The sequence below is a fragment of the Ischnura elegans genome, chromosome 1 (assembly GCF_921293095.1).
Source record: "Ischnura elegans chromosome 1, ioIscEleg1.1, whole genome shotgun sequence".
NCBI lineage: Eukaryota > Metazoa > Arthropoda > Insecta > Odonata > Coenagrionidae > Ischnura > Ischnura elegans.
Window position 1 is genome coordinate 138669259 of NC_060246.1, and position 26088 is coordinate 138695346.

General features: G+C 35.6%; 2 protein-coding genes across 3 annotated transcripts in view; one reads left to right on the forward strand and one right to left on the reverse strand.

Annotated features, from left to right (window-relative positions):
* The first annotated feature begins 4 nt into the window (after window positions 1-4).
* On the forward strand, window positions 5-19124 carry LOC124170863 (luc7-like protein 3). Its single transcript, XM_046549877.1, has 9 exons — window positions 5-143; window positions 296-541; window positions 629-835; window positions 4868-5029; window positions 5659-5831; window positions 9489-9614; window positions 9990-10111; window positions 10613-10813; window positions 18320-19124. The coding sequence occupies exons 1-8, from the start codon at window positions 39-41 to the stop codon at window positions 10744-10746; spliced, it is 1275 nt and encodes a 424-aa protein (XP_046405833.1). The 5' UTR covers window positions 5-38; the 3' UTR covers window positions 10747-10813; window positions 18320-19124.
* A 5818-nt stretch (window positions 19125-24942) lies between these two features.
* LOC124170872 (proton-associated sugar transporter A) overlaps window positions 24943-26088 on the reverse strand; it is a 32723-nt gene continuing 31577 nt past the window's right edge. For both annotated transcript variants that reach the window (XM_046549897.1, XM_046549889.1), the window contains exon 13: window positions 24943-26075. In XM_046549897.1, the coding sequence (XP_046405853.1) occupies window positions 25857-26075 (219 nt within the window). In that variant the 3' untranslated portion in view covers window positions 24943-25856. The remainder of the gene's footprint in view (window positions 26076-26088) is intronic.

Sequence of the window (26088 nt, forward strand, 5' to 3'; positions counted from 1 at the left end):
AGAGAGCACTTCAGTCGTGAACTGTTATCTTCACGAAAATGGCTGTGTTAGCAGCGGCGGCATTGCTCGATGAGCTTATGGGAAGGAATAGGAATGTGTTGCCTAATGAAAAGCACAATGAAATTAATTGGGAGGATCCAGAGGTAATTACCATTTATTAAAATCAAATCAGATTGGTTTTTTCTGTGCTCATCAGCTTATGCCAAAGTCGGCCATTACATCGTTTACGCCAACAATTAGTTTATTTTTCTTATATTCATTAATTTAATTCGTTATTTTCTGCCCTTTATTTCAGATATGTAAATTATATTTGGTTAACTTTTGTCCGCACGACTTGTTTGTAAATACGAGGGCTGACCTTGGACCTTGCAATAAAATTCACGACGATGAATTCAAACAACATTTCGAAAAAGCGTCACCGTACAAAAGACAGCCTTATGAAGACGAATTCATCAGGTTTTGTCAGGGAATGCTGAACGAGGTGGAACGGAAGATCATGAAAGGAAAACAGAGACTGGCTTTGACCGGGAAAGGAGACACGGTAGTATTGCTGTAGTGTTGTTGCGAAGCAGATTGAGTATTGTCACTGAAATGTGTAGTGTAATATGAATTCTTCTGGTTATTTTAGCCGACATTAACTCCAGCACAACAACAGCGAAATGATGAGCAAATCCAGTTATTATCTGAGAAAATAAACAGGCTAGTGGATGAAGCCGAACAAATGGGCATACAAGGGAATGTGGAAAAGGCTCAAGGATTGATGAAGTTGTGTGATCAGCTCAAAGACGAAAGGGAAGCCCTGAAGCGTCAAAATGAGAATAGTCATTGGCAGCAAGTGAGTATTTTGTGGAAATATCCATGAAAGGGGCTTTCCTTATTTATAGTCTGTGCCATTCGTGACTAAAGTGTGTCATGGTTTTGATATCCTTCTTCCTTTTTGAGCATTATTACTGGTACCTCCAAGTTAATTATTGTTTTTATCCTTAATAGTGGGGTAGCTTTTCTAAAAGTATTCCTCGGAGGGCATAAGACAAATTTTGGCATGCTTCAGTTATATATTGGGTTAAAAAGCTATCGATATGATTATAATAACATTGTATTCAGTCTTTTTGTTATAATGAAATGATGTTTGGCATTGTACCTTCAACTTCATAATGCTCCAATTTGTGGAAGATTGACTTTTCCAAAGAATGATTGAAGAAATCCAAATGACAGTATAATGAGTTAAGTAGTAATATTACATTCTGAAGTTCGGGTTACATCATTCATGAACCTTAAATAGGTGATGTGTAAATGTGTGAATAATCGTGAAGATGCACTGTGTAACAACCAACTTGTGTGAATACATGAGCATGTAATAGAACATGTTCTAATTAGGCTCATGCAATCATACATATTGTATTCTGGTCCACCAAAATCATTCACATATCCACTCATTAACCTGTTTGTGGAATAGCATGGTATTTGGAGGAGTTCACCAACAGGTCGTGAGGAAGGGTTTGAGAAGGAAGGGTAGGGAGTATGATGGAGTTGGCATTAGCCTGCTCTTAATGAAAGCCACCAAGGGGACCATGGCCTAATGTCCCATCTGACGGATGGAGTGCTGTGCATGAAGTGCGCCTCCACAAAGCATTCTATCAGGGATTGGGTAGTCTCTAAAAAGTCTCTGCCATCACCGGGATTTAACCCAGGCCCACTGTTGTGAAGCCAGCACTAGAGCCACCAACTCGATTCCCAAAAACTTGAGAAAGTTAATATGCCATATAACCAGGCCTTAGTATTCTACTGTTAATGGTATCTTTGATAATTTTTTGCTGGTGTTTGATCTATTTGTTTTACAGTTAATTAAGGCTGGGGTGTACAAAATATTTACCCTAACAAGTTAATGTGTATCATATGTATGAATGATTTTGGTGGAATGGAAAATGTACAAATGCATGAATTAAATTAGAATAGGTTCTATTTTGTGCTCGGGCATTAGTTTTCACTCTGCATTTTCGTGTTCATTCTTGCATGATGCCATGAAAAATATTTCACTCATTGTGTACATTGAAGTTGGCCATTTATAGGCTCTATTTTTTACACACGGCTATCATAATACAGTCGGATCCGGATTTAACGTCTTCGCATTTAACGTTTTTCCGCATTTAGCATTTATTTTTTTGGGTCCCGATTCATTCCCTATTAGGACAATGTAAAAATTATCCGTATTTAGTGTTTCCGCATTTTGCGTTTTTCCGCATTTATGGTCGTAAAAATTTGTCCCGCTCAAGATTTTTTTGCTCGATTTAACGTTTTTTCATGACGGTTCATCTAAATATTCGAATATATGCTCATCAACAAGAACAGTCTCATGAAAGTTTACCAAGAGTCGATAGAATCTACCGGGGAACGCTTCTTCAAATGCTTCCTTCCGCGAGCGCAGCGCTGCGACCTTCAACTCGCAAGCTGGGTGATTTGTCTTCTCGTAATGTTTCGCTCCCCTTCTGATCCAAAGACCAGGCACTTTTTGTATCAGATCCGATCTAATGGAGCAAAGTCATCCTTTAATAACCTCGAACTACCTTATCCTTCACTTCTTGAACTTGACTTCGATGATACGTGACGACTGATGACACGTCGAGTTATCCTCCGAGGGCCGCTACAATAATGTTTTCTCGTACCTAATGTTTTCAATTGATGGCTTATGCCCCTTTCAACTCTACTCCCTACGAGCAGTCCATTATTAGCCCAATATTTTTCCAGTCGGCTACTTTCTCTTTTCAAAAGAGGAGGCCCAATATCAATTGCGCAGTTCACTAGAAGATTCTTTCTGTAATCCATTCCAAGGTCAGTTTCCACGGAGGGACAGCGAAAGAGCAGAGGAAGCGTTTCCCCTGTCATGACCGTGAGTTAGAGCATTCTTTCCATGCGGAACAACATTATTTTACATCGTAATTTACATATCCCGGAGCCAATTTACCGACATGCGGCTGATTGATATCGATGTCGATTCAAAAATATCTATCTGGTGCTAATTAATGTCAAAAGAGAATGACAATCGGAGTTTTAACGAACTATCACGGTCCATGACTCAAAATAAATCGCTCATACTGGAAAAAAAATCACCGCATACTCACGGTAGAATAGATGAGCGCGGAAAAATACGAAAATCCGGCAGGTATCCCTTGGTGGTTGACTTCGACATCATAACCCTGACGAAATTGCCAAACTCCAGAGGCACTGACAATTTTTCTGATGAAATCCAGTTTTGTTGAAGATTAAACCTTTTCACTTAACTTAAAGTTTAGCTAATCGTTATTCAAGGTCCAACCAAATTTCATTAAAAGCTGCAGAGAAACAAGGTGATCAGCGCGCCGCGTAAACAACTTCTCCTGGTTCCATTCGACTTGCATGAGGCCGCGGATATATGACACCGAATCTGGTGCCATCATCGAGTTGAATCACCATCGACTTGTACGCATACTAGAAATAAGATTCTCCTTTTTTGGATGACCTCGAAATCCAAAATGTGCGCACGGGAGGCTTTTTAAAGGCTCATAAATCCCTCGTTTCGCCGAGGCAACAGAAAACGCTAAGTTGGTATAATTCCAGAAAATCTCCCTTTTACTAGATATTCGGTAATTTAGATTTCGGGATTAGCGATCTTCTGCTGTCCCTTTATTTCACTCATCTTTATAGATGCAATGACGATTTTTCGAGTACCTACTTACATCTTTTCTTATTATATTATTAAATGCTATAGTCACCTACATGTCACTTTTACAGAAAAAAATTTAAAATTTCATCGAGGCCACTGAAATGTACGTAAAAATGGAATCACTAATGTCCATAATAATATTCCGTGTGGGAATGCTTTTCAGTTGATGCATATTAAAATTTTCTTAAAATATTTCTTTAAAACAATAGGGTGGTTTCCTATTATTTTTTTATTGCCAAAATCGAAAGATTATTACACCTGGAGTACATATTTCACGCATTTAGATTTTTAAATGACGATATTTATTTTTCGCGATTAAATGAAAAGTGAAAATTTTCAAGCGCACGAAAATGCGACGCGTAAGTATGAATGCCGGGAAATCTCTCCGTGAGACTTATTTCTGGTTCCCGCTGCTCCTCTGTGAGGTGACCTTGAGGCGAGGCTTAGCGCTGATACGACGCAGGCTGCTAGCGGGTAGCTGAGTACCCTGCTGGCTGGTAGCGCTTGTCTTTAATAAGGATTATTAATACCTTATCAAATGAAGAAAACTTTCTGACCTTAGCCAGTTTTAATAAGTGATTATTAAGACATGTTTCCCTGAGCTCTACGCCTCATGCATGCATTGGTAACCTCAGACGATGTATAACTCCCATCTTCTCGTATAGAAACTAAGTCCCTGTGACGTCACGTGGAGTGGCATCGCATAGGTGCCAATCTGGCCTTTTCAAATGAGGATAAAAATGGACCATTGCCATTCGTCTGAACCGCTATTTCTAAAACGAAATAATTTGTATATTTTGAATACACTAATGGTGGGTAACGAATCGCAATCAATGCTTTTCGTTTTCTTTGATGAAGGAAACTACCCTTTTGTCATTCTCTCATTACTTATTTTTACTACCCATTTTTTTTAGCTGATTCCTGAAAAGTATTATCCAACCTTCATAGGGCTGAAAACACTTAATCAATGAATTTTTTGCTGCATGCAGCACCTTTTAGTTACGTAAAATAATACTTTTTATTCATTAAAAGCCATTTCAATCATTACAGACCCTAAAGCCTGAAAAAAATGGCAGGTCCGCATTTAGTGTTTTTCCGCATTTAGTGTTTTAAAGTTTGTCCCCCCTGAAAAACCTTAAATCAGGATTCTACTGTATTTATTTGTAGACGGCAGAAATGGCTGCAGCACAAGAAAAGCAGATGGAAGTTTGTGATGTGTGTGGTGCATTTCTCATCGTTGGTGATGCACAGCAGAGAATAGATGACCATCTGACGGGAAAACAGCACGTTGGATATGCCAAGCTAAAAGCTGCTATTGATGAAATAATGGTAGGTTAATATATTAGTTCTTAATGAAATCAGTCTTGGCTCTTGTCTACTCAATCTGATTCAAGTAAGAATTTCTCAAATTTGTTATTCCAGTCCCGTTTACTAGTCTTTAATAAGCTGAAATCAAAATCATTTAGTCATATTACCTAATTGGGTAGTTATGATTGCTCTTTCAATTTTTATATTTTTGACTCATTGCACCACACGGTGCTCCATGCTAGTTAAGGGGCTACGCCCTACTTAGGATCCCCAGATCTGGCTTTGCTGTCTAATTTTTTTGGTATTGGAACAATATTTGTGTGAGTAGAGGCTTAGCTTCCCAGATGAGAGGGAAAAGGAATAAAGATAGATTTATAGGGTAAGAGTAAGATAGGTTTAAAGGGAAAAGGTTTATAGGATGATGTCAGGATCTTTTCTGATTTTTTCTCATCTGATCCTCCTAACTCATAATTTTCATGGTCCACATCACCGAATTACATTACACAGTGAGTGGTCTGTCATGCATTGGGTTGTATATAATATAGATGCTATCTGTGATGATATGTATTGTTATTTAAAAAACCAACTCCTGTACCTTAAATTATTTTATAGTTAACTCTTCCTGATTTTTCTTAATATGCGCTTTGCAGACCAACCGACAAAAGTCCAGAGAAGACAAAGAAAAAAAGAGAGATGAAGAGCGTAATGAAAGGTTAAAGCAAAGAGAGGAAGAAGAGAAACGTAAAGAAAAGGAGAGAGAAGAAAGGCGTAGATTGAGGGAAGAAGAAGAGAAGAGATCCCGGAAGAGTCGGTATCGCTCTAGGTAATAATCATTTGTTCCTGCTTGAATCCATATCAGTCCTATTGTTTACGAGTCTTTTTTTCTTCTTTGATGATGAAAGGGTTGTGAGAGCATGACTTTAATCGTAAATGCTAATTTTTTTATATATCCTGCCGATCTGCTTTTTGGGATTCAACTACATAATAAGATAAACATAGGCTTTCATTTCCCGCACTTTTCATTTTTATATTGTATAATATACATACCCATTACATTTAACATTGAGGCAAGATGATATTTAGATTGTGAATCACTCCCTCAACTAATCGCTATACATTCCACATGTTATTATTGCCTCAATAATTAAAATTCACCTTATTTGATTTGTTAGCATTCTGCAGAAGTTATCTGTGTACTTTTTTTAGGTGAATTTCCCTGCCAAACTAAAGACACTTGTTGGTGAGAAGGTGGCAGCAGTTGACTTTGTTAAGGTATTTTTCTAGATTCATCAATTTATGCAAAGGAATTCAAGAAGCAACTTTGTTTAATATTGTGAAAAGTAATAGGAATTTGGTATTATTAATTGCAGAACAGCATTTCCTCCTCTAATAGTTGATCTTAGAAGCAAGTGATTTTTTAGGCAACCATGGGTTACATTTGAATAATCTAATGCTACAAGGCTATAAATTATGATTATTGATACAAGGGTGCTCATGGCTTACTAGGTAAAGGAGAATAATATTTTATTACACTATAATGGGATGGGACATCTGCTGAGAAAAAGATATGCCTTTAACAGTCTATCGAGCTTCATGCTAGTGCTTTTGAGCATGCTACTTTTAAGATTGAATCAAATGCTGCATTTTGATTATCCAAAGTTTTAAATAAAAATTTGTTTTTGTTTGTTTTCAAATAAAGTGCTCATAGTGGATGTGTATATTGATAACTATGTGGCTTTTTAGCAGTTGAAATGTCTAATTTTAGTGACCGTTGATTCTCATAAGGTTAGCTGGGCAAGATTTTGAAATTCGTACATTATCCTTTCACTTTCAATTGTGTTTAATTATATTTTGTTGTTACTACTTATGAAGGGTATTTTATATATCTCCTCATTTAACGTCTAGCAAAGTGGAGCATGTTGAGTTATTTTAAATTCAGGGATACCTTGCGGTACTCATTACAATGAATGGGGACTATTACTATGCAAATTTCCTACAAGTTTCCTGTTGTCAGTTAGGCTTATTTTATGGATCAAAGTTCTTTGGAGTTTCAATTTTTTGGATTGCTTATGGGAACTTAATAATCATAATTTTTTTGTCTCAGTTCCCAGGGGACGTTAAATGAGGATTCATAATTTATTATATATTTCAAGAGCACGACCCAGCCACACATTCTATGACATAGGTATAGCTTTTTTTTACTAGATGATCATGGAGCTGGTTTATTGTATTTGATGTAATATAATCTATACTTCTCACATTCCTCATGGTTATCTTAGATGAGGTTGTATGTGATGGTTGTGTCGATGTTATCATTGTTTTTGTTATATATGTTAAAACACATCAGTCACTATTTAATCTCTTATAGTAGGTTTCAACTGAAGGCTAAGTATCATTTGGAGGTCTATGCAAACATTGAAAAAGGGGTCCATATTTTCCTGTGCTGTGACTCATGCTGTCGATTCACACAATCAAACGACCACTGATTTATAAAGTTAAAGAATTTGAACAGTATTTAGTAAGGGGCCATCTTAACTGTTTGTATGATCCACTAAGATGTCCAGGTTAGTGGTGAATGAAGAACATTTTTCTGCCGCCTAACTTTCAACAGCTCAATCCAATCCAGGGTAACGGAAATATCCTCCAAAGCCTCAGCCAACTAATGGTATTTAATATGTCTGCTGTTTTTGAATACCTATTGAGCCTACCCTTTTTGTCAAGGCATAAATTCAAGGTGTCTTCTAAAAATTCTTATTACAGTTTAGCTCTTAATTTTTTGTGCAATACACTCCAGTCAGAGTTTCATTTTGGGTGGCGTGATTCATCATTGGGTTGCACCTAACTTCCGATTGCACCGCATATGTTACTGTCTACAGAATAGGCCCACTGAGTTTTATGATTCAAACTTTTTATTTTACTTCATGGCAACAACTGCAAAACAAAGAAAAACTGTAAATTTGCTTTTGCTCATAATGGAGGTTTGGTGTGACCCACCAGCAGGTCGTGCCGCACCACACGAATATTGCCCTGCATGTAAATATATCATTATTGTTCTGTTCATGAATGCATTAAGTTCATTGTGTCTGCTAGTAATGGCAGTACAACAGGCTATTGATGACAAAACATATGGAAAATAAGAAGAAATCCATGCTTTCCTATTTTTCTCCAAATAGAGAAACGCCTCCTAGGCAAAATAATGATCGAGATTAAATGTAGGGGTTGACTTCCGTTCTTGTATCATATTGCTGTCTTCAACATTAAGAGAAGGAACACTTTGATGGAAGATTACTTATTTTAAACAGGCCATATTGCCCATGACAACAACTTATATTTGTCAGAATTTTACTGCCTAATAAAACTCTTATTAATAAGTCTGGTAGCACAAGTAATCAGCTTCCTAAAATCAACCACATTAATGGGTGGAATAATGTCTTGAATTTTAATCCCCTGGTGAAGCACATAACCTCAGGATTTACTCTTGTAAAGCTGAAGGAGTACAGTCAGAGTAGTTCGTTGTCCTTAGTAACAGAATTATATTGCTGGTAAAACAAAAGGTTTTAAGTATTTCCTCGGCCCCTTCATAAAGTTGAGATTCTCGTAATTAGCTGTTCTCACTATGCGGGGCTTTCAATAATAAAATCTTCAACCTCGGATGCTGGAATATATTGTTATATGTTGCTGAATTGATTTCCAATTTTATCATTACCAACAATTTCATTCATCTAATCTGCACTTCATTACAATTGGAGGTATGTGTAAATAATCCTGGAGTTGTCAATGTAGGTAATTGTTCTAGTTAGATCTCTTATTATGTCATTTATAAAGTGGACAGGGGAAGCTGCTATCTGAAACTAATTTGTTCACCATGCACATCACTGTTGCTCTTATTAAGTAGGATGAAGGTTAAGGGTAATTTTATTTTATAAAAGCTTCAAGTTTGATTGATGGTGATACTTAACAAAGATGTCAATCTTTTGGTACAAAGAACTGATGATGCATTTGCACATTAGAAAAAAATTAGTATTTTGTCAATCATTTACCTCCGTATTCTATGTATGTGTAAATTATTATTGCTGGCATTGGGTTGTTGGCGTGTGCTTTAAGTAGTCTTATGAGACTTATCAACATATTTAACAAGGTTTCTCAAATTTTGGACATTTACACTTTTTTTTAAAGGCTTCAGGAATATGTCCATAAGTAATACTGTTGAATATTTTCATGAGTTTGCTGTTTAGTAATGAATAATAGTTGGTGCTTAAATATATTCCTGCATGTAGTATTTTCATACGTATACTTTAGCTTTTTAATTGTATCATTTAGCATTATTATATTTGTAATATGTCAGTTAGCCTTCTTTTTTCCCTGAAATGGGAGTTCACCTTGCAAAATTTCTTTTATTTGTTAACACTCATACCCATCATCTGTTCAGCTAAACCATTGGTGTTGGGTATTTGTCATTAATTTCCAAATTTGTGATCAGGAGTCCTCGGCATAACATGCATTCAAGTGGTAGGAGTGAAAGAGGAGGCATACGTGATGACCGAGGAGACCGCCATGGGGACAGAAAAGACAGGAAAAGAAGTAGAGGATCCCCAGATAGAGGAAGGTATGGAAATTTAAGTGTTGTTAGTAAATTTCAATTTTAATTTATCATTTGAACTCCTGTACCAAATATTTTTAAATGTTGCATCATCATGTCTTTTTTTTTCAACTTTTTTATAAATGTGGTAGACTAATATGTTACCTAAATGGAAATTTATTCTCCTGCCTGAGCCTTAATTAAAGGTTCAAGCAGATTGACTTTAAAATGTCATAGTAAGTCAATGTTCAAGATCTTCTCTTGATAAATTTGTCACCTCACTTGATGCATGGGAAATAATAAATATTCTGGTTTTAGTTGAAGGTGTTATAGGCTGTCAGAGGTTGGCTATTTGTTATTTATTATATCCATAATCTAGTTTAATTTTACTTTCCTTGGCAGGTATTCGCCTCATAGTTCCAGAAAGTCTGATCATTACCACAGCAGTAGAAGTCGAAGTGGCGGAGCTTGGGAGAGTGGCCATGAAAGACATAGGGGAGGAAGATCCTCAGACAAGGATAGAGGTCAGTTTTTCCACTAATATCTTTAATTGTGATTTAGACTTTTGTGTTCATCCACCTAATGAGTGGAGACATTTTAAAATCATAGCATTTCATCATTGATAAACTTGTTATGAGGGTAACTTTTTGCTGTCCCTTAAACATTGTAGGCAAGTGTTGAGTTGCCAGGAAGTCTTGGGGTTAATTTTGAAATAAATTGTTTGTAATTGGGGTATAGAATTCCATGACTGGCTTGGGAGAAGATGCTATATCAAGTTTTTTCCCATTTGGCTTCATGGATGCTATGTTTAAAAAGTGTTCCATTTTTCATTTTCAGCTTTGCCCTGAATAAGAGGGATTGATTGTTCTAAATTATTTTTGTAGTTAGGAGTTGATGGTGTACATTAAAAAATCTGTTTAGAGTAGTATAGATGTTCGTTTAATATTTTTCCCTTAATTTTCCATGAGTGGTGAAGCTTAGCAGCTTTTTAGCTAACTATGTTAACGTGAAATTACTCTTTACAGGCTCAAATGGAGAGTTTGGATATTATACTACCCCTCACCCCTCAACAATGGGTGATGGAAGTTATTATGATGATGTTGACAGCAAGAAAAGCCATCGTGGAGGAGGAGGATATTGGAGTTCGAAGGATCACTAGTCAGTTAGAGAGAAAATTCCCCACTCTCCCACAGTCAAAATATTCAGTGAGTGACACTGACTAAGAGGTATGTGATAAAGTCATGTGAGGGATCATGATGATGGTGGTGATGTCACTACATGTCGTGTACTCAGTTGCATTTTCAGGATCGCTTTGAGGTAAGTGGGATGCTCATGTATGGCAAAGTGTTCAATGCATCCTCTACTTCAAGCATGGCCCGACTGAGTTATCTTTCATAGTCTGTCTTCAGTGATGGATCTTACAAGAGAATACCTAGTTAATTTTGAGGGTTGCTGTAAAATTTTGGCAGGATTTGTTATTGTTGTTAAAATCATTCAGTTAAGGCCAATTGGATAGTGGAATGAGAAAGACAGTATAGGAACAGCATTTTCTTCACTAACCCTGTGCCTCAATGAGCATCCATAAGTGTGGTACTTCTTCACGTGTTGGTGGATATTATTTAATTTTTTTTCTTGGCGTTTGAAGATTCCTCAGCATATATGAGGCAATTTTTTTAAGGTGTCAATGTACCTGGAGGATCTTCGAAAGAAGAATTCATTTGGATGTTAATAAAAAATCGAGAATTGTTTCCCCTCATGTAAGAATTAATAATATTTGGGGACTATTAAGTCTTTGTGTCTTGTCACAGGATTTTAAGGCATTTACTCCATATTGTGCTCAGCCCTGAATAATCGGCGTCGTTACGTGTGTTGTCTGGCCAACAGCACGTAGTGTATCCTGTTTCAGCTTCTGGAATTTTGCCAGGTGACCCATAGAAGGCTAAGAAATTCTCATTTTATGATATCAGTGGGGTCTTCTTGACTAACAAATGAAATTTTCATTTTAGGCTAATGAAACATTTAAATTTCATTGTTTTTTATATGTCATTTTGAAGTATTTTCTTTGCAAACTTGTTTTTGTTGAACATGTATTTTTTATTTTGAGGTGCTTGAAAACTCAAGTACATAATTTATTTTTGTATTCTAGTGATTTTTGGAAATATGTCATTCATTATGTCTGGGTGTCTCAATAAAATGCATTGGCAACATGTGCAGTGACCAAAGATTTATTTGCCACTGTAAACTGCATAGTTTGCATAAAAAATAGTTTGGCTTAATAACTTATTTACTTTCAAATAACCTGTAAGTTTTAGCAGTTTAACAGGAATGGGACGATTTCAACCATGTAACTTTTCATTTGAGGATGAAATTATTTCCGTCAACTCTTCTGCTTGGTATTAATAACTTGCTTTTGAAAATATATTCTGTTTCCCCATCCTTCATTTTTTTACAATAATTTTATTTTTACTACTTATGCTTGGGTCAAAGGGGAAGCTAATTAGATTATTAATGAGTTGAATACGATTTAAGTCCTAAACATATAAGTAGACTAGCAAACTTGATCTCATGGAAACTTGGTACTATTTAGGCAGATCATTAAAGGAAACTCACTTTTCAAATTTTAGTTTGAGAATTGTTCTTATGTTATTACCTATTACAGCAAACTCCCAATTATTCGTGCTAACGATGCAAAGAGGTGGCACAAATAATCTGAAAACACGAATATTATAAACTTTCATTTAAATGTCTTGTAATTTTCATTAATCAAACAATATATTGTTATGAACCCGTTCGCAAAATGACAAAAATATGCGGCCGGATGTTTCTTGACCCAGGAGGCGAAAGCCGCAAATTTTTGTCTGAGATTTTTCTACGCAGGCGGACGAAAGCCAAAAATTTCCTCCCCAGTTTGGCCTAGACTAGTCAGACTGTAAACATGCCCGAGTGCGACGAAATATCTGGTTCTTTGGGCCGGAGGATGTGAGGCCAGACAATAATTTGCACTTGCGATATGAAATATAGAATTAATGATTGTAGATAACATTTTTCTTAATTTATGATTGGTTAACCATTGAATAATCTTCTAAAATTAATCAAGAGTTTTTCTCTTGCCACTGATCATCATCTGCAGTATTCAAGCTGACGTCCAAGTAAACTTGACACTCCTTGTCAGCAAGTAAATTTAAAAAATTCCATTTTACAATGGGGATTCCAATGGAAATAATAACCTCGGTTTAGACTCCCATTAAAATGCAAGTGTTATGGTGCTTTGACACTCCTTGTCAGCAAATAAATTAAAAAAATTCCATTTTACAATGGGGATTCCAATGGAAATAATAACCTCGGTTTATACTCGCATTAAAATGCAAGTGTTATGGTGCTTTGACACTCCTTGTCAGCAAATACCGTATAAGCGCGTGTAAGAGGCGCACCTTTTTTCCCAAGCATTGCAGCCGAAAATGGGGGTGCGCCTCTTACACAAACTTCTTATCTTGAAGAAAGATTTCGTGCTTTCCCGGCGAATGGACTTGGTAAAGAGTTCTTGGGATCGCCACCGGGTCAGGAACTCCATATCTGCCAACGTTTCGATGTCCGACTCGGTCATCGAAACGTTGGCAGATATGGAGTTCCTGACCCGGTGGCGATCCCGAGAACTCTTTACCAACACTTCTTATCTTCCCCCCCTCCCCTACCCGGTCGCAAGTCCAAGGGGAACTGAGGGGCCTTGGTTTACAGCGTGAGTCAGTCATATGAAACCCTGGATCAAAATCTAGCGGCAGGTAGGGGAGTTTCTCCCTTAGTGACGTATTTTTAAAATGCTCCTGTTTGAATTTCTTGTAAGCATCGCGCCGTCACGTCGGTACCCCAGAGGTGAACATTGAAAAGATCGCGCGGGGTGATTCGCTCCGGAGCGCGCGCTAAATTTACTGCCACGAGTCATTTATATCCCGCGGCATTTATACTGCATATAGTAATCGCTTATCAAACGTATAGAAATGCGTAGTTTTGAAGGACATACCTGATTCGTCAACATCTGTCTTGACGAGCAATTTCCATTACGCTGAGCTCCTGATTTTTCAAAAATTATCTTCAGACGCTAATATGAGGATTTTTGCAACTGAAAATTATATTGGTGTCAAAACCTGCGGTTTAAAAAATTCGAACGAGTGTGTTCATTGTTGGACTAGCGCTGAAGGAGAGGTCGAGGGGAAGGAGCGCGCTCCATATTTCAAGCTACGAGGCTATGAGCGAAGGAGCAAGGGAAGAACACGTCCGATCTTGCGTGCGACGTCGTTGCCTTTAAAGTGAAGAGGCGAAGGCACAGCAATGCGATATACGCAGTTTGCGTCGCCTGAAGTTTCCAGTCCGTCTCGTCTTGTTTGAATGCGCTTATGCTGCGCTTGTTTCTTCCGAAATTGTGCTGTTAGCACTAAGTTGAATATTAGTAGCCTTGTTTTAGCTATAAATCTTTGTGTCAATCAATTAGAGCTCAAAAAACTTAAATGCTGACAGATATACGTCGCGTTAGGTCCAATTCTTTTTATAACCTCGTGCGTGTCATACAATTGCTGAAAGATATCGAGATATATTTTCGAGCTCAGAAGGTGACTCACCTAGCTTTTGACCTCCAGAAACTCGGAGAATTGAACCTGGTAGACCGAAAAAGGTCAGTTGGTGAGATGGGGTAGGGACGAAACGCGTTTCCATTGATCCCCTGTAACTTGATAATTTCCTATTTTCCTATGGAGTCCCGGAAAGGAAAAAAACGGCCCCTTGCACACACACCGAATTTGGACGGCCGGTAAAATATCGGCCGATATTTTACCGGCGAAGCGATGCTTGCACACACGCCGGATTTTTACCGGTCAAACGATAAGTTGCTATGTTTTTGAGCCGGCGACGGCGATCCACAGAGACAATGGCCGGCAGCTAACCGCCATTTAGCCGGTGCCGGCGCGTGTTCGGTACGTGTGCAAGCTCCAATGCTCTTCAAATAGTACTGAAAGAGGAAATTTCGATAACTGTCGAAATTCCAGGCATACGTCTGCAACACCGCACGATAGGATAAAAAAAATACCGTAAAATTTTTTTCTTTATAGCTTCCTTCCTCAAAATAGGGGTGCACCTCTTACACGTGTGCGCCTCTTACACAAGCTTATACGGTAAATAAAAAAAATTCCATTTTACAATGGGGATTCCAATGGAAATAATAACCTCGGTTTAGACTCACATTAAAATGCAAGTATTATGGTGCTTTGACACTCCTTGTCAGCAAGTAAATAAAAAAATTCCATTTTACAATGGGGATTCTAATGGAAATAATAACCTCGGTTTATACTCTCATTAAAATGCAAGTATTATGGTGCTTTTGTGTCCGATTTTATTTTTTTCCAAAGATGGCGGAAAATATTGAAGGAGTGTGAACTCTTGCATAGATAATCCACAACACAGATAAACTGCAGCGGAATGATAGGGAGTTTGCTGTATCTGCTGATTTGTCAAGTTTTCTTGGTTTCGTGTCCAATTTATATTCATTTAGGGTAGAATGTTTAGTTTTTAATTTTCATTGACTATTCTTAGAAACATGCATAGTTATTTCATTCAAGAACAGTATAAATCTACTCATGTCAAACATGTTTTTGAATTTTCAGGCGGTATGTTATTGAAATCTATTTTCTAGCTTGTGGTAGAACTCTTAAGAGGAAATTGGGAAATCTAATTTCTTCTCTAAAGAGAGAGAAATTTATAGAAAAGATAGGTCTTTTCAATAAAATCATTTATAACTTAAAGTTTACCCATAGGTACTCCTCATTGGGTTAATTTTTAGGTTACTCAGATTTTAACTACACCTATGATATCCAAAATGCAAATTTAAATTGGCTTGTACTGCCATTTTACATCCAAGCAATCATCATTTTCATCCATGCAAAGCTTTCTTCTTACTCGTGATTTTTAGTATAGGTCTTCAAAATAAAAATTGGATAATCTTTGGCAATATGCTGTCAACTGCATGGTTTAAGCTTAAATTTTATCTGCCAATTTTAGCTGAACGTATATTGGCTTCATTCCAAATCTACTTATCTACAAGAATATAACGATACTTTCTGTGCTGATAATCTTGGTTTTCTCCGTGCCAATTTATTCTTAAAATTTATGATCTTGAGTTTTGTGTGTGATAGAATCGATTCACTATTCCTGTTACTAATAGTTATGATACCAAGCTGTTGATGTGTTTGTATTTTTATGAAGTATTATGATGCCAGGAAATTATTATGATTAAAATTCATAAGAGATATTTTCTTGGTGAGTTTAGTCGTCTTCAAATAAGGCATGAAATTAGACGATTTGTAGTTTTAAAAAATATCAACAGAGTGTATGAAGCAGACTAATTTTATTTGATATTTGTATATCAAAATTTGTTGTTGCCTGTTTCATTCAAAATTTTTCGGCCAGGTGTCAATTTTTTAATAGTGATGCATTTTCTTGGAATCGTCCCCTGCCTTACTTATTTTATTAAGTTTCAGTAATTGAACTTTGAATCACTATTTCTGCTATTGTACACATTCTTTATTTAAGGAAATAATGCGTATTTTATAATTATATATTCAATTTGCATTTCTTATTTTACTCTTGCACATCTCAGTTTTAAACATGTATTTGGTTTTAGTATTAACTAATAAATTTAATGGAATGGTCTTAGAGTGTACTCTCCATCAAGAATTGAGCTGATCATCATGTTTTGAAATTCATTATTAGCGCTTACATTTTTTGTTACATCTTGTTTTTATACTCCAGTTTCAATTAACTTCGGAATGCATGCACTTTAACTTGAGCTTTGAATTTTCACTGCAACTGATTCCATAAATTAGTTAATGTCTCATGCGCGCATTATCCTTGTTGAATGGATTTTCAATACAAGCAGTCGTAACTCAATAGGAAATAATTTTGTAAATTAAATGTAAACTTTTACCTTTTGATTTTACCGTTATAAGAGATCATTTGGCCGTTAAAACATCAACCAATCCATGAAGATCATAGATGATGGCTAGGTAAGGTAATGAGATATGAAAGGGATTTAACAAAGCAAAGATAGTGGCTTCATTTACTTAAGGGGATCAGATTTCGGCAAAATAAAGTTGCTACATTAATTTTATTGTACGTGGAAGCAACTTAGCATACTTATTCCACCTTCATACTATTGCTCTTACATTATGATGATGTATAATATGCTACGGATGTTTTCCATAGAAATAGGATTTCCAAATGCATTACTGATAATTTTTCACGGATACTTAGCTCCTTCTACCGTGTTTAATTTATAATTATGTCCCAATATATATTGTGTGAATTTCCTTGCTGACTTTGATAGCTCTTTATTCTATAATTAGTAATAATACATGGACTTCCCATAGAATTGATGTCATTGTACATAACTACTGTTGTTAATGTCCTGATGATCTTTTATAATGGTTCTAGTATAGCAAGTTTTCCCATATTGTTGATAATTTACTAAGAATTACAGATTAATTTTCTCTGGTAAAGTGCTTTTAAATTTCTGTGGAGAGTACATATTTATGCATATTTTTTATATTGTATATGTTCACATTATATATGTAGTGAAACTTCTGACAGTACCTATTGAAAATGCTAATGCAATTTGTTTCATAATTTTTTTGAAAATAATTAGCTTGTGATTTCATTAGGTGAAGTCTGAAACAACCTCTATCCTGCAACAAATATTCAACATAGGCACTGATCTGTTTAGTTTAAAAACTAAAAGAATATTGCAGAACTACTTTGTATTTTTTCCTTAACAAATCTTTTACATTTAAAATTCTTTATACATTAGTATAGAGTTATGAAACATCGACTGTCCAGGGTGACAATGCATTCATGAAAACCTTTAAATTAATGAATTATTCGGTTGAATTTTCAAGATAAAGTAATTGCTTGAGAGCTAGCAAATTTTATTTCTTTGTTCTGTCCTTTATTTCATATTCTTTTCTCTTTATTTATATTTAGTTTATTGCTTTTATTTGTTTACTTTTATATGATTTTTTTTCATCTGAATTTGATAATCTACTATCCTAACCAATGATGTTTATGAAACTAATAAAAACCTCTTGCTGGTTGTAATTTGCAGAATGCAATTTCTATTTTTCAAGAATCCATTAGAATTGGTTGTAAATAGAAATTGTTACAGATGAAAGTAAAGAGCATATAGTGATAGATAAACTTAATAGAAATTCATGTATATATTTTACCAATCATTTAAATCATCCCAAGGATAAGGACATAAATATCCCAAGGGCCATTAAGATAAATTGTTGATAGTTTTAGAATTGGTTGCCTTGATTGCTTATACTATTTGATTTTACTAATTATGTTTACAACCTAACGTAGCCTTTATGAAGAGAATTAGATGAAAAAGTGTTTTGTTTATTTATGTATGAAAAATTTAAAGATTGAAGTCCAAGTCATGCTGTACAATTATGTTATAAATTACTGGAGGAGTACTGGTCAGATGTTTCATAATACAAGGTTTTGAGTTTTGCTATTTAAGTGGGATTACATAAATCATCTGTACTGGAATTTCCTTAATGAATCGAGTCTCAGTTAAATGTGAGAATTTGCTTTGTGTGGTGGGAGAAAATGGTAATTTGGTAATGAATAAGATAGTGCATCTCTAATGAGATTGTATTAAGCAGAAAAGGACTGTCGACTCTTTCCAGCTCCAAAATGATTAGGTGACCATGGACTAACCTACTTTGGGAGAAGGCTGTAAAGGGAATGATGAAATGGCTGCCTCCATTGCCAAATCCAATCTAAAACATGGTGTCAAACAACCCATGAAATGCTCCAGAGACAACTTTGTGACCTATCAACGACATTCAAGGTGATCTAATTATAATGCTGTCATATTGATCAGCTTTAAGAACTGTGCTTATTAATGATGTGTAATAAACATTCCTTGGTCAGTTTTTCATTCAACTTATTAGTTGAATGTAATTTGTGTGGAATTGTTCATATTCAAATGAAAAGGTGTATAATTTTTTCACAAGCTTGGCCTTCAGAAATACTAGGCTTATATATTGTTTAAATTGTACAGTTATTACATATCGAAGATTTTCAATCATTTGAAAGAAGACAAATAGGATACTGTTCAATAGATGTGTGTATGTTTGTCAATTGTTGTAATATTTTGTAGTGCTATAATATTGAAAGTGATTGAAAATTTTTTGCCTATGCGACCTTTTCAGAAATTCCGTAATAGTCTTGTCGTATGGAATATTTTTTGTAACAATTGTGGAAAATTCCTTTGACACCAGGCATTTTTATGCAGCTTACTCTGTATATACTTGTCAGCCATTTGGAATCTCCACATTGATTAATAAGGTGCCTTGAAGTATGAGTTAATTGATTTTGGTGGCAAATAGGTGTCTGGATAGGAGCTTGTCTCAGGTATGAGCTATGAAATTGTATTGTGAAAAGTTTCTAGATTTAATGGTTTTAAATAAATGCATTATTCTTGGCTTACTCAATTTTTTCATCACCTCATGGAAATTACATATTTATACCATTTCATAATTTTTAATATTCATTATCAATTAACCGCTCTTATATTTAAACAAATAGTTTCTACAGGTGCATTTTGCTACCGGTTAACTTGCTCAGGTGATTAGTGGAAGGGAATAAAGCATTGGTAGACAATATTCCACCCTTCCCACAGTTATTTACTGTTGTGGCAGTTTGCAACATTGAGTACGTTGATGTTGCCCTGCAGTTTGGCTGGATGCATGGATATTCCATGTTACTTAAAAAGATAGGCAAAGTATGCATTGAACATTTTTATGTAATCACACATTAACCTGGATCCGCCCAATGTAACATAAATGTCACACACTGTATCGCTCCACTGTAATGGCTCTTGCATCGTTCGGGCACGGTATATTGTTGTGTTTTATACCTTATAAGAAAGAGGAAGCTAAGTGCTTCAATTCAAGGTAAGAATTGTCAAGTGAGAGTGAGGACCTATCCTTTGAGTACCCCTGGTACTTATGCGCCTTCCCTAGACACTAAAAATGGACGTTCGCTTTGTGTAAATATTTAATTTTTTCATTAACTATATGCACTACAGCGACAATTTTTGGTATGTATCAACATAATGATACAAAATTATTAATAATACATTAATATGTTTGGTATTGCTTTCCATTTCTGTAATATACTCTGATAAATGTTACTGTGACATAAATGTCACATTGGGCGGATCCCTATGCAAATCTTCAAAGTTTCGAATTTTATGCTCTAGTTAGAATTTATTCCATTTTCAACGTTTTTTCCTTCGTATTCCCGCCAAAAGACTTATTATTTATCAATTAGTCGATAAATTTGCATTTATTAACTTTTATTCCAGTAATTACTTTTGAATTAAATTTTTTAATATTAGGGATATAGATAGCTCAGAGATAGCACTGTGTGAAGCCAAATAGCTTCCGGAAAACGAAGACTTTGACGAAGTACAATATACCTTGAGCTACCAGAAGCAGCAATTGTCACTGATGAGGACATTGCAGATGGCCAGGCTGGTGGACTTGTGGAAAATTTAACGGGAAGACAACTTCGGGCGAGAGTGGAGCTTGTTTTGCAGCTTGATAATGATAATACTAATGAATTTCAAGAGAAGTCCTGAAGTATTTCGGTACCAGTTAGATGTAAGGAAAAGAATTCTAAGTCAACGAAGCTTACATCACTTCTCCTATAGAAAAATGTAAAAGGAGAAGCTGCCAATTTGCGACAAGAAGGTCATTTTGTAAGAAATAGGTTATTCCCCGAAACAGATCTTCCTGAATAGAGGGAAAAATTAGGTGTAGAATATTTTTAAATAGTTTTTTCGGATGACATTCTTTTTTCTCATGGCAGAATTAGATAATTATACTACTTCTATTGTTTTTTCATCTTCTAGCATCAGTAAAGAGGAGATGAAAATTTTCATTGGGATTTTACTGTTATGAGGTTGTAACTGGTTTCCATCCAAGCGATGCTCCTGGGAAGATTCTGGGGGTGCTCACAACTCAATGGTTACTGTAGCCTAGCGAAGGAATAGGTTCTTTGTGATGAGTAGATACCTTCACTGTGCAGACAATACGATGCCCGACATAATAGACAAATTGTGGTAGCTTCGCCGTAGATCACTAAATTGAAAGAACGTTTCAGAGGGATTTTTCCCACTGAAAAAACTCTTTTGGCAGGAGTATGATTGTGGAGTATTTTGGTATCCATCCTTGCATGTAATTCATTCGGCGGTGGACAATCAGTTTTGGTGGTAATGGTGGAATATTTCCTTGACTTTTGGATGTAGCTGTTCACAATCTGAAGCTGTTCACAATCTGTTCACGAGCGAAATCTGGTCATTGCATGTCACAATTAGAGATCAGGCATGTAATAATGCAAACATTACTGACCATACATCGATGCAAAGGCAAGTATAGCCGCCGTACTACTTCATTTGCAACAGAGGCAGACAGTGAAATATGTTACGATGCTAATGATCAATTAGTCTCAAAAGATTGCGTCGCCGTGCTGGAGAACATTGCGCTTCCGTCAAATGCGATGCATGAAATATGGACAAATATTGCTTTACTACTTACCACTCAAAATGATACGTATACACCGGCATTGAACTCTAAAGCAATCTTTAGTTTATATGAAACAAATTGATTCAAATTTAATTCAATTTTATAAGGTATTACACCCTTATATGTTGTGAGAATATTTTTCAAACATGTACATATATTTATTCTATGTATTTTCCAAAATTGGGAAATGCATTTTCAACTATTTTACTTATTAGCCATGTAAAAATATTATTTAAATAGTATTTTACATAATAAAACCTGAACAAAAAGCAAAATCCATTGATTGTGTCAATTCAAGGTTCTGTAATTTCATAACACTACTGCCGAAAACTTAAATTTATACATAAATTTAAAATAATTTTTCTTGATGTGTATTTGACAAGTTTATAACATAAACATTATAAATTTAAATATACCCCAAACTTGTGAAATAGCATTGAAAAAATCCAAAACACTTCTACATCTTAAAAAATCACAATTTACATCGAAAAATTTATGAATCGCGGGCAATGGAACTCTGAAAATTATTGCTAAATTTTTAAACAATTTACTTTAAATTTAAACAAAGGCTTGAAAATAGTGTACGTAATTAATAATATGTTTTTCTAGTGTTTTTTATCATTTAAATGAACAGTGCAGCTCAAATGCGAAAAATATTTGCTTTATCTGGGGAAATATTACCTTGCACCAAAAGACAACAGATCCGCCCAATGTGACATTTATGTCACAGCCTGTATCTCGGAAACTACACAACCGGTCAACGAAATATTTTCAGAATGTAGTAAAAATGAGACCCTTACCATTCCCCTAGAATATGAATTATTAATCTCAAAAAAAATATTTTGGGCGGATCCAGGTTAATGTAAAGTTAGCCTAAAATTTCAGTGGGTAGAAGTATTTTAAAATGGGGTCACTCATTTACGAAGATAAATTGGTAGTCAAATTTTCCGAATCATGTATATTTTTTCCTCTCTGTTACTCATGCAATAAAATTATTAGAAATGTTCTATGTTATTCAACAGATTTTTTCACTGGAAATTAGACTATGGCTTGTATTCATTTTGTATCACCCAGCTCAATAGCAACTCGCATGTCGAGTGACACTCAACCAGCATGATTTTTCATTCAAGATATTTAAAAATTAAATTATAAGTGGACCACTGGTATATGGGGTACCTAATTCCTACTTCAAAGGGTTTTTGATGCAAATGTGTCAGCATTGCAGGAGGATGTGTCAACACTGTTAACGTCACAGTTTCTTTGATGGGTATTCACTATTGAGATTTATTAAACAATAGGTGAATCTGATTAATTTATGAAACCTGAACAAAAAGCATGTCATAAAAGATAGATGTTTTACCAGAGATTAACTTTAGAGTATGTACACAGGTATCATTCTATGGTATTACCCATCCCATTGTTGGGAATCGGTCATTTCTGGGAAACTCCTTGTGTCTGGAAAATCATGAAATAATGGGGAAATTGGCTAATTTAACCAGAAAATCATCTTAGCTTTGAAATAACAGTGGTAATTTTTCTTCACCCCCATAACTTCAGGAATGTCTTGTTATTTTTACTGCCATTCCCATCAAGTCAGATGGTGCTTTGTGTTGGCAAAAATTCTGTCACCATAATTTTCTGTGTGTAATATGCACCAAGTATTATACATACTTAGGTTTTTTCAAGCATTATATGAGAGTTTGCATATTTCCAAGCATAGTATGAGAATTAGCATATTTCCTTGTAGGTAGAATAAACATCTAGTTTTAAGGGGTCATCATGTGCCTATGTATAGTTCATCCTTGGTCCAGATGTTGAAAACACATAGACTTAATGGGAAGAGGGCCCATCATGAGCTTCAGCAAATGCAAGTACATTTTTAAACACTATTGCATGTACCAACATGGTGTTCTCTTAGTGTCATGTCCTTTCCTTCTCCTCTTGCCGTTTGGTGTGTCTGGCATTACAGTAGAACCTCACTTATGAAACTTTCAGCGGAGAACCGAAAAAAGTTTCATAAGTTAGGAAGTTTCATAGGTGAGGATTTATGGTAGCGTGAGCGAGTTATTCTCCAAGGGCATTCACTTTAACTCCTGTTATGTTAAAAGTAAAAGCTTTCCACCTTGCAGAGTTAATCAAATAGCTATTCAAGGTCCAACCATGTTTCTCCTACCAAGATACAAGTTGAGTCAGTTTAGATCAGTGCGAAAGCAATTTTCCCCATCTCCATTTGTCCCACATATGTGTGGTTAGCTTGCAGAATAAAACGCATGCTTCTTTTACCATCATGTTGAATCACCATCAAACGTGCATAATAGAGATATGATTTTCTTTTTTGGATACCTTCGAAGCCAAAATTTTGGTACAGGAAAATTTTTAATGGCTCATTTTGGCATTATTTTGCTGGTGTGATGGAAAACATAATGTTGGCAAAATTCTAGAAAATCTTCTGTTAAAGAGAAAGAGGTATTCTGCAATAGGGTGGTTTCCTGTTATTTTTTTTTTGACTAAATCGAAATATTATTACTCCAGGAGAACGCATTTCATGCTTGCAGATTTTTAAATGACGATATCTATTTTTCGCGATTGAATGAAAAGTGAAAAATTTCAAGCGCGCGAAAATACGACGCCTAAGTATGAATGCTGGGAAAACCCCTGTGTGACGTCAGTCTGGTCAGTCCTGCTGCCGTCGTGTGAGGTGACCTTGGGGCGACGATATGTGCTCTGCTGTGATACAGGCTGCTAGCAGGTAGAGCTTGGCTTAATTATGGATTATTAATACCTTATCAAACAAAGGAAACTCTGACTAATGGCAGTTTTAATAGGTGAATATTAAGAGATGTTTCCCTGAAGTCTGTGCCTCATGCATGCATTGGTAATCTTGGACGATGTAAAACTCCTATCTACTCGTATTGAAACTAGGTCCTTTTGACGTCACGTGGAGTGGCATCGCGTGGGCGCCAATCTGGCCTTTTTCAAATGAGGTTAAAATTGACCGTTAACATTCGTCTAAATTGTGATTTCTAAAACCAAATAATTTGTATATTATGAATACACTAATGGTGGGTAACGAATCGCAATCAATGCTTTTTGTTTTCTTTGATGAAGGAAACTACCCTATTCATAATTCCAGATTAACATTCATGTATGTACTACATATACATATTTACAATTATTATCTAATCAGCATCAATAATTTTTGAAAAATTATTATTCTTTATTAGCATATCCGTGTAATGTGTACACACATGCACATGACTAAATCGATGCACGTGCCACAATCTTCTCATAGATCAGTTCTCTGAAAAGTTGAATAAGTGAGGTATTTTATGCCATGGGACTGTAAAATTACATTTCATAACGGAGGTTGTCGTATAACTGACAATTTTATTTACCGAGGTTGGAAATGCATGGTTTCAAATAGGGTTATTCAAAGGACCAAATAAAGATCTGTGTATAAGTGAGGTCACCGTATAACTGAGGATCGTATATCCGAGGCTCTAATGTATTTGCTTTGTAAACTTTTATAAAATGTATCCGGTTGCAGGATGGATCTTCGCAGTGAAACACTTGACCATATGTGACCATGTGAAGTATGCACCCAGGTAATGATGATTTTTTACAGAAAAAAGTGCATTCTTAGAGTTCTAATTCATTCTATCTTCAAGTAAGTCACAAAATTGTAAATAGGAATGGATGAAGTAAAAAATTGTTTAGGTTAAGAATTCTTTTTAATCTGCGTATCCATTAATGTCTATTATTCCTTTTTAACATCCATTTCCTTATGCTTCATTCTTTTTTTTCATTTACAGTTATATTCTCTTGAATTTTCATTACATGTAGGACATATAAAAATCTCTCTTTATATTTCAAGCAATTATTAAGTTACATATACACCGTACAACACCCATTATTCACACTCTGCTATGGTACTGCATTTTCTTTCATGGAGTCTAGAGCTAATCAAATACTTCTTCCATGCTTGAGGAAAAAATGTAAACCTAAAAGGAAAACACCAGGAAGACAGTTTTTCATTCAATTTTTATGCATGGGTACTTAATGCTCAATCAACTTTTGAGATTATGTTAATATGTATATGGCATTAAAATTTTTGGATATTTCATCAATGTGATCAATTTTTGAGACAGCTAGTTTTATGTTTGCATAGCAGCTTTCTACATTGATGAAGAAGTGCTAATATAACCCTATAGACAAGTTTTGTTAAATATTGAAATTATCTGCTTGTTGCCTGAGGCATTATGGAAAATAAGTGTGAATGAGCTTTCCTTTCCATCAGTTACAGTTGTTTTTATTGGATTCATCTCCAAGATTTACATGAAATTGATCATCAATCCTGTTAGCTTTAATAGAATGAAATTCAAATGTCTGGTCTTTCTCAATTCAGAATTATTTCCATGTGAACCATTGTCAAAAAAAGTTATGACCATCGTAATATAACATGTCATACTCAACCATGGTGCTTTCAGTGGGGTAAGCATGGTGACTGACTATTATGTCACCGTTGAATGAAGGCACCTTTTGGAGTTAAGGTGATTCCAACAAACCATTATTGTCGTACCCATGAGCCTGAATCCAAGCTGAAATGATGGAAGGTGTGCGTAGGTTCACTTCATAAATCAAGATAAGTGACCTGAGTGGCTATAAGGGCACCACAGAAGCTGAGGAAGGCTGCCACTGCAACCACAGCTGTTGTGGAGCCAACGGCTGCCACAAGACTTCCCATGAAGCAGGAGAGAGTTAGCTGAGCAAGGAATACCATACTGCTCACTATGGCCACATCAGTGCCCAGGCCACGAATCTGAGCATGTGTTCCTCCACCCTCTGCGAACTGCACAAAAATA